Genomic DNA, 9624 nt, shown 5'->3' with positions numbered 1-9624 from the left:
TTCATAATTGTAACATACATATTTACATACATAATTATTCAGGTGCATGTGTAATAACTTGCGAAAACTTGAGGCTGCAGCAGCACTTCTACGTCGTCGTCTTGTCTGATGCACTCAACCAAGCGTTCTAACCACGACCTTGCCCCCTGCCACCCCCCACCCATTAGAATTTCCAAACGTGGGAAAAGCCGACGAGGAAGAAGTTGGGGTGATGCGATCTTTATATAGGTGGAGCAAAATACTTCATCGCTCTGTCTATAGCGCATTGTGATTGGATGTTTACGCTGTCAATACAGGAGACAAACCAATGGGCCACTGGCTGCTCGCTGTCCCTGCGTGATGGTTTTCGACAAAAAAACATTCTGTCGGCCCCTTAAGTGCGTCGGCCCACCGGGAAAATGCCCGATATGCCCCATTACCAATCCAGCCCTGGCTACAGTACACTGCTGACCAAGGTTAACAGCTTGCTGAGTGAAGCAGATATTCCCAGCATGCCTCAGTACTCACCACTGTGAGCTCATTGGGCGAAGCTCCATACTGAAGCAGCATATTAATGATGTGGGTGTGGCCTTGCTGCGCTGCTTGGTGTAGAGGTGTATAACCGTTCTATGCACAGAACGGTAGAGAAAGAGAGTCAGTTTACGTGCAAAACAAGATAATATCTCTAAATATCTTTTGACAAGCTACAAACAGACTCACCTTTGTTTTAGCATTAGGCTTGGCCTGATTCTCTAACAGGAAGTTGGCCATCTTCATGTTGCCATAGTGGCAAGCCACATGCAACGGAGTGTAATCACTCTGTTAGGAGAATATGACAAAGAATATCAGACACTGATACAGACACGCAGTACAGTCCACAATTAACCTGTAATCTATGGAAACGCCACAAAACCTGAACCCTGACCTTGGTTTGGGCATCAATTTCTGCTCCTTGGTTCAACAGCACTTCAACAACGCCTGACCTGTCATCCTGTGCAGCCAGGTGCAGCGGCGTGAGACCGTTCTGTTTTAACAAACACACACTGTGAGTCAAACTAATACTTATTCTCAACTGTGTGCTGTGTGTATGTGTAATATGCATGTGTAAGTATGTTTACCTTATTGCCCATATTAACATTAGCCTGTTTGGTGAGCAGCAGGGACACGAGGTCCACACTGCCCTCCTGTGCAGCGAGGTGGAGGGGGCTGATGCCCTGACGGGTCACTGTGTTACACTCCGCCCCATATTCCAGCAATGTTGTCCCAATCTCCAACTGATTCTTCTTAGCTGCGATATGAAGAGGTGTGTAGCCATTCTAGAGAGAATGAGAGAGAAACATTTCTATTTTTAAAACAGAAATACTATGCAGGCATGCAATATTTTCTTCTTTTTTTCATAGTACTTTTCTTGAGTACACAAACCAATCAGGATTTCTCAAATTTAGCAAAACAGAGACTGTAAGAAGCAACCAAGCACTTCACTCCCCTCAAATTCCTAGCCTGTTACCATGATGACTACTTTAATATCAGTCTAGATACTCTAGATAACTCTGGGAAAATGCAAGCCATGAATTTTGGAATTGCAAAAAATCATATACTTAATCCATCTTTTTGTCTTGTTTTCTATAAAAACATCTAAAAATGCTAAAACAAGATCAATTTACCTGAGAATTTTTTTAACATTAATCAAACATGCAGTCGCTAACAGGACATGATGATGGAAAAAATATGAGATTGCAGGAAAAATTGTACTTCAGTGTTTTGTATTTGCTGTACACTGGCCTATCTAAATAAAAGGCAAAATCATCGGGAAAAAAACTAATAAAAGAAACCCCAGAAAACTTTTGCGAGCAAATGCAAAAGCATTGAAATATTTTTTTTTCCCCCAATCACATTTTTTCCCATTAACATGGCCATTTACGAACTCCAAACAAAATTAAGTGAGATTTGCTTAAAATAAGAACAAAACTATTTGAAAATAGGGTAAGAAAAACATACTTTATACAAGACATATTCTTTAAAAATGATGTTTCTCAGGTAAAATTTTCATGTTTTTATTCATTGTTTACTGGACCACAAAATAAAAATGATTAAAAAATGATTTTTGCAGAGCTCATTGTTAGAATACAGCCTGTTTAACAACTCTTATGTGCTGTTGTGTGTCAATTTTAGTTAATTTAGTTTAATTTTCTTATCAGATTTATCAGATTTCCTGCAATTTAACATCAACTTTTCAGCCTAAGACTTCCTCCACAGATGTGATTTGTACATGGCAACAAAGTCACAAACAGCACATTGTGACGCTTGAGATGTGATTGTGTAAGGTCAATAATAGCTACACTAGATTTCAATGGCAAACAGCATGAAAGGGTTAATCCAGCAACCCAGCCTCGATGGGTTGGAGAGTGTGTGTGTGTACCTTTGCAGCAGAATGAGGAGATGCTCCCTGGTCCAGCAGTAACAGAGCCACTCTCTGATTATCATAGTGAGCAGCCACATGCAGCGGTGTTACCCCAGTCTATAATATCCACACAGACCCAAGCACGATCACACACACACACACACACACACACGCAGACCCCAGCACGATCACAAACACCAGCATGCACACACACATACACAAAAACACAGGACGCATGCATGTATGTCAGCACATACAGTACATGAGTGTGCACATGGTAGGTGTACACACACACGCACGCACACATACACACAAACACACCATGTTAAAGTTAGAGGGAAGAAATCCCAGCAAACCACACTAAGCTAGCAGTTCACTAGTTCACACATAGTATGACATGAAAAAACACTTTCACGGGATGAGTGTGTCTTTCCTTAACACAGATTAAAAGGAATAGTTCACCCAAAAATGAATTTTATGAAAATTTACTCTCAGATCATCCAAGATGTAGATGTGTTTTTTAGCATTAATCATCACTTGCTCACCAATGGATCCTCTGCAGTGAATGGGTGCCGTCAGAATGAGAGTCCAAATAGCTGATAAAAACATCACAATAATCCACACAACTCCAGTCCATCAATTAATGTCTTGTTAAGTAAAAAAGCTGCGTGTTTGTAAGTAACAAATCCATCATTAAAACATTTTAACTTTAGACCCTTGCTTCTGGACAAAATATGAGTCTATAATCCATAATAACTCATATTTTAACCTTAAGCAAAAAATGTAAGTTAAAAGATGCCTTGATGGATTTGTTTCTTACAATCATGAAGCTCTTCACTTCACAAGGCATTAACTGATGGACTGTAGTCGTGTGGATTAATGATAGATTATTATGATGTATTTATCAGTTGTTTGGACTCTAATTCTGACGGCACCCATTCACTGCAGAGGATCCACTGGGGAGCAAGTGATCTAATGCTAAATTTCTCGAAATCTTTTGCCAAAAGGTCTGAGGGTATGTACATTTTCAGAAAAAAAATTATTTTGGGGTAACCTACTCCTTTAAGCTTCTGTGTTGTATTCTCACATCTGCACTGTTGTACTTATTAAAAAGCATAATCTATGTTAAGGAAACCAGACCTTATGACAACACAGCTGACTTAATGACACAGGAAAATCAGCAAAATTTGTCAGCTCTGTAAATATCTCTCAATAAAGCTAGTTATTATGACAGTCATACTTTGTAGTGCAAGAATAGTGAGGAGAAACCATTTGAGGTAAGGTTGACACAGATGAACAGATGAAGACAAATGAAGGCCCTGTCCCAAATGACGCCCTTGGCCCTTGTGGTCTAAAGGCGTCATGGTTTGGCTGGTTAGCTTGGCCCAGTTAGCCCCTGCTGGTCGATGTTGTAACTACACCATCTGGCTATAAAATCAGGTTTCTTCATTGAAGGCCATTCAAAAATAGCTGTTATATATAAAATAATGTTCTCTGACCATTTTTTGTAAGTAGACACAAGTATTTCATTACATTATAGTAAATGTTTTACCAATGTCCTATTTTTTTTTTTTTTCTGACTTTTGAATCATAATGACAAATGGGACACCACACGAACAACCACAAGTCCACATCAAATTTTGGGACAGGACCAAGCTGTGTTATGTAAAGAAATGTAAACCACCATGCATAAATGGGCATATTTTTAGATGTGCTTGTGCATGTTATTGTGTGCATAATGTTTGCATTTGTTCACCAACCTTTCCTGCTGCATCCGGCACAGCTTTCTTCTGCAGCAGAAGATTGGCTACTTCCAACTGCCCATACTTTGCAGCCACGTGCAGGGGAGTGAATCCTTTCTGTGGATGTATATGTGGTAATGAAAGAAGGAGAGAGAACAAAAAAATGAAAAGATGCATATTTATGCTATTTTCATTATGACAGAATAAGGAGAATAAAGCACTATGCACACAAACCACATATAGTGGAGTCCAGAAAATGTTTTTGACAGAAGTCTCTAATGTTCACTTTGTCTCTTTATTTGTTTAATCAAAAATACAGTAAAAACAGTAATATTGTGAAATAGTATTACTATTTAAAATAACTGTTTTCTATTTTAATATATTTTGCACTGTAATTTATTCCTGTGATGGCAAAGCTGAATTTTCAGCAGCCAGTCTTTAGTGTCACATGATCCTTCAGAAATCATTATAATATTCTGACTTGGTACTCAAGAAACATTTCTTATTATTATCAATGCTGAAAACAGTTGTGCTGCTAAATATTTTTGTGTAAAACCTGATAAAAAAAAAATCAGGAGTATATGATAAATAGAAAGTCATTTATTTTAAACCGAAATCTTTTGTAAAATTATAAATGTCTTTAGTGTTACTTTTGTTCAATTTAATGCATACTCACTAAATAAAAGTATCCATTTCTTACCAAAAAACTTGTAGTGACACCAAACGGTGATGTATGTTTCTATAATTTTACATGATGACTTTTATTTGTTTACTTTTTCAAAGTCCTAAAACTTTACTAATATCCACATTTAAATTCCAAATGTTCAATGTGGTCTCAGACGTTTGCACCCACTGTAAGTGATTACGCAGTACACACCTTAGTTGCTGCAGAGAGGGATGTTCCCTGCTCCAGCAGGAGTGCTGCTATCTCCTGATGACCCTCACGGGCGGCGAGGTGGAGAGGGGTGTAGCCAGAGGTGGTGGCAGCATTGGGTAACGCCCCCTTCTGCAGCAGCTGCTGCACAATCTCCAATTTTCCCAGGCGGCTAGCAATATGCAGGGCTGTTTGCTCATCCTAGAAATTGTCATTATGGAAATAGAGAGTGAAAGAGAGAGACAGAGCAATGGTAGGCAAAACTGAAAAGCTCATCTGTCATGTTCTAATCATGTGTGTGATGGGATGTGGACAGTGGTTTATTCAAATTTGAGCTAAGGTATGTGTCACACCTTGGCTTTGATGTCCACTTTAGCACCATTCTGTAGCAGGTATCTGACAACATCAGCCTGGCCGGCTCTTGCTGCCATGTGCAATGCTGTTTCACCTCTCTACAACAAAATATTTGATGAAGTGCTTGTGAGTTGCAAGTTTTAATATATTAATTCAAAATGAATTTTAAACTCATTATTACATAATAATATTGTGATGGAATATTTTGAATGAAAAAAATCAAAGAAGGATATTAATTTTATTATTCATAATTCCAGTATAGCCATCATAAATTATATTTAATATAAAGAAAATAATAAAATTTTATTTAATACATTTTAACCAAAACTTTCCCACAAGTAAATTTTGTATTGATTTTCTCATTCAAACTACAATCACACTTAAGAAAAAAACATTTTATTAAAGCAATATAATTTAAAATATCCAACTCAAAATGATAAAGAACAGTTATTCTGAATGACATGGGGAAGAGGAAGTGAAATCATTTGAGTCTTCGCAGGGCCAAGTTCAAAGGTTTCTCTCATTCAACATTCATAATTTGTTGTTTTATCATGTTTGACAAAATTAATCAAACAAAAATATGTCCAACCAGTCACTTAAAATATTAGTTTATTTTTGTATGTTGTTTATGTTTTACATAATATATCATTCTATTTCATTTCAATTTTGTTCATTTAGCTTAAGTTGCACAAAGCCATATACTGTATTAACAAATGAAGATATTCCATGTCTAATAGAATGTTTATAATGATAGAACTGCATTTACAAAAGTAAAAGTTAAGTTTCACAGAAAGACTTGCAGTACAAATACTGTATCTGTGAGCGACACTGTACTTAAAGAGGAAACGTACCACGTTGGTGGTGTTGGGTGAGGCTCCATGATGAGTGAGCTGTTTCACTATGTTCTCATGACCCATAAATGCAGCAACATGGATGGGCGTCAATCCCGACTAAAACATCCAAACAAAACACAAACAAACATTGAAACATATATAAAACTGCTTGTGCTATGTTTTCCAAGCATATACACTAAAACTGTGAACATTACACTCATTTTTAGTGCTTTTCCGGTACAATATCATGTCACATAAGTTATTAATAAACATCCAATCCTCATATTTCTCTCATACCTCAGTGACTGCCTGCAGTGATGCCCCGTGTTTCAGCAGCAGTTCCATCACCTTCATTCGGTTCTTCTTACAGGCAATATGAAGAGGTGTGAAACCGTTCTGTTGATGTAGACACAAACATGCTCTGCTTGACTGAGATGCCACCACACCCACCTTTACCAAAAGTGGGGAACCACAAAAACCTTCCACTGGTTGAACGAACCCACTGTATTCTGTAATAAAGCTGTGTGCTGCTGTTCATTTTATCAGTTTTAAACTCCAATCAAGCTATTTCTAAGGTTCAGGTTTATTTTTAAACTGTCATAAGCATGTCTGAGTATTACTATGGCAACATGCTCACATTGTGTCACCCTCCCTGCCACAACTGTGTTTTTGTCTCACACATTGTGAAGCGAGAGATTCACATTCATACAGCTGCATCTGTTAACACAGGAAAATGAACCCAGTCACTCCAAGAAAGAAACGCAGAGAGAAAGGAAACAGCGAGAGGCTATCTTCTAAATTTGAATGTGTATGGCTCTCTTTTTCTCTCTGCTCTCACCAGGGCTTTAGCGTTAGGGTTGGCCTTCTTATCCACGATGACTTTGGCCACTTTGTAATGTCCGCAGTGAGCGGCCACGTGCAGTGCCGTCAGGTAATCGTTGGTGACATCATCCACGGGAGCATTGTGCTGAAGGAGCAGCTGGACACAGTTCAGGTGATCCCCTTGGGTCGCCATGTGCAGCGGAGACAGACCGTTCTATAGCAAACCAAAAAATAGCAATGGACATTTAACAAGAATAATGCTAATAGATAAAAAAAATCTATAAAACCAATGTATATGCTTTGGCACCTAAAACCACAATCTATGGTGAAATATCAGATTCCTGCAGTCAGGAGAAAATCTGATAGCAAAGAGGGCCTGATAAACATGTTGCTTCTGTAGAAATAATGGCCACATGAGGGCAGTCTCAGGCATGTGCAGAAAGAATGGGTAAATCAGCAATCAAATATACCCACACACACACACATAGAGGCAAAGTAATTCTTGGGGTCAGAGAAGCAGAGGTCTTACTTTCGTTTTGGACAAGATGGGAGCTCCCCTGTCCAGCAGCATCTCAACAACCTGCTCATGTCCACTGCGTGCGCCACAATGCAGAGGGGCTAAACCATCCTTTACGTACACACACAAACACACACACCCAGGCAAACACAAAGATAAAATGTTACATAATATTAAAAACATACCCTCTGAGATCATACTCTTAAGAACAGCTGATACCACAGACAAACCTCAGCACCTCCAGATGCTCCACTGATACTATATGCTGACTTGCTTGATATTTCTTACAAAGCTATTCAACTTTAGGCAGTATAAAGTATTGCAGTTAATACTTCTTTGGATCTTGCCTGATAGTTACCTTCACTAATGCACCTACACTGAAGATTTATTTATTTATTGAAATATATTTATCGATTTATTGATATTCATTTTATTTTATTTTATTTTGACAGTTTTAGTCACCAAATTGTATTGTGTGCCCTTACAGGAATTCTAAGCTAATGTTGACATACAGTATTTACAAGGTGCATAATGTTCTCTTGGGCTCATCTGTGATATCACTGAGGTCAAAGGTCAAAGGGTGAGCTACTATATATAACTGCAGGAACGTCCTAAGAAGCTTCCTGACATTTTCCTTAAGGTGAAGCTTGCTGAATCACAGATTCATTTAGGCAAAAGTCTCATCTTGTTATTCATATACTAATAGAATATTTTATATGTCCATTTCCATAGTTGCGCATTTAAAAGTTTGTGGTCAGTAAGATTTGATTTTTGGGGATCTTTGAAAGAAATTAATACTTTTATTCAAAATAGATGCATTACATTGACAGAAATTAGTTTCGTTGACGTGACAATAAATACATTTATAATGTTAAAAAGATTTCTATTTCAAATAAATGCTGTTTTTTTTTTATTTCAAAAGAAAAATCAAAGAAACCTGAAAAAAAAAAAGCTTCCACAAAAATATTAACATTGACCATATTAAGCAATGTTTCTTGAGCTCCAAAACAGCATATCTGAATAATATCTGAAGGGTCATGTGACACTGAAGACTGTAGTAATGAACATTCAGCTTTGCCATCAGATATAAATTACATGCACTGTATGAAATATATATTAAAACAGAAAACCGTTATTTTAAATATTTTGCAATATTACTGTTTTTATTGTTAATTTCTTTATCAAATTCATGCAACATTCTTTGAAAAACATTTAAAAAAAACTTAATGACCCAACACATTTAAATGGTAGTGTAATTTGTGGTAATTTGTAGTATAGCATACATTTGTGTGTGTTTGTGTGTGTGTGTGTGTGTGTGTGTGTGTGTGTTACCTTGGTCTTGGTTTCCCAGAATACCCAGCAATGGTGTTATTTATGAACAGAAACATGCTTATTAGTCAGCACTTTTTTGTTTTTTGTTAAATATATTTTGTGTTAAACAAATGTATGTGTAATGTTCTGAATGAATTTGGCACAGCTGTACAAACTTTGTGTTTCTTGGTTGCATGTAGGAACATTTTCACATGAAGAGAAAGAACCTGTTCAGAAACAAACGGATGATGCTTTTATAAGGGGCTGAAAAAATGTGCTGGAATCTAGGAGTCATGTGTATGTGTGTGTGTGTGTGTGTGTGTGTGTGTGTGTGTGTGTGTGTGTGTTACCTTGGTCTTGGCATCAATTTTTGCTCCACGGTCCAGCAGCAACTTAACCATGTTTCCATTTCCTCTCTTAGCTGCCACATGCAGTGGAGTGATGTCATTCTGTATGCAACCCACACAAACACCATAGGACACACCGCAAAGACAAGATAGATAGTTACAATCACACTCCACAGACATTAAATCAAAATAACTACATATGAAATAACAATAATATATTTCTGTGAAAGAATACAAAATATTCTGAATGGCATATTAGATGCATTGCGACCATGTTCATGTGACCCTCAGGCTGCAACAGATTCATACATGAGGTTGTTTGGACTGAGCCGGCCATATGACAGTTTAGAGAGTTCAGCCCAGAGGGCATTTGGCAGATGTACACACACACAAACACACACACACACACACACACACAGTCTGGTCAGCTATCCTTGTGGGGAC

The 9624-nt window shown here is 37.6% G+C and overlaps 1 protein-coding gene across 6 annotated transcripts in view; it reads right to left on the bottom strand.

The window, feature by feature from the left end:
- The window catches only part of ank3a (ankyrin 3a), a 113624-nt gene that overhangs the window by 57052 nt on the left and 46948 nt on the right, over window positions 1-9624 (bottom strand). For all 6 annotated transcript variants that reach the window (XM_016453476.1, XM_016453477.1, XM_016453478.1 and 3 more), the window contains exons 9-21: window positions 9184-9282; window positions 7535-7633; window positions 7022-7219; window positions 6481-6579; window positions 6202-6300; window positions 5350-5448; window positions 5000-5197; window positions 4141-4239; window positions 2399-2497; window positions 1098-1295; window positions 905-1003; window positions 700-798; window positions 508-606 (exon numbers count right to left, since the gene is read on the bottom strand). In XM_016453476.1, coding sequence (XP_016308962.1) covers window positions 508-606; window positions 700-798; window positions 905-1003; window positions 1098-1295; window positions 2399-2497; window positions 4141-4239; window positions 5000-5197; window positions 5350-5448; window positions 6202-6300; window positions 6481-6579; window positions 7022-7219; window positions 7535-7633; window positions 9184-9282 — 1584 coding nt within the window. The remainder of the gene's footprint in view (window positions 1-507; window positions 607-699; window positions 799-904; window positions 1004-1097; window positions 1296-2398; window positions 2498-4140; window positions 4240-4999; window positions 5198-5349; window positions 5449-6201; window positions 6301-6480; window positions 6580-7021; window positions 7220-7534; window positions 7634-9183; window positions 9283-9624) is intronic.

The sequence above is a fragment of the Sinocyclocheilus anshuiensis genome, unplaced genomic scaffold, assembly GCF_001515605.1.
Source record: "Sinocyclocheilus anshuiensis isolate Anshui unplaced genomic scaffold, SAMN03320099.WGS_v1.1 scaffold1719, whole genome shotgun sequence".
In the NCBI taxonomy this organism is placed as follows: Eukaryota; Metazoa; Chordata; class Actinopteri; order Cypriniformes; family Cyprinidae; genus Sinocyclocheilus; species Sinocyclocheilus anshuiensis.
This window is presented reverse-complemented; position numbering and strand designations above follow the sequence as displayed.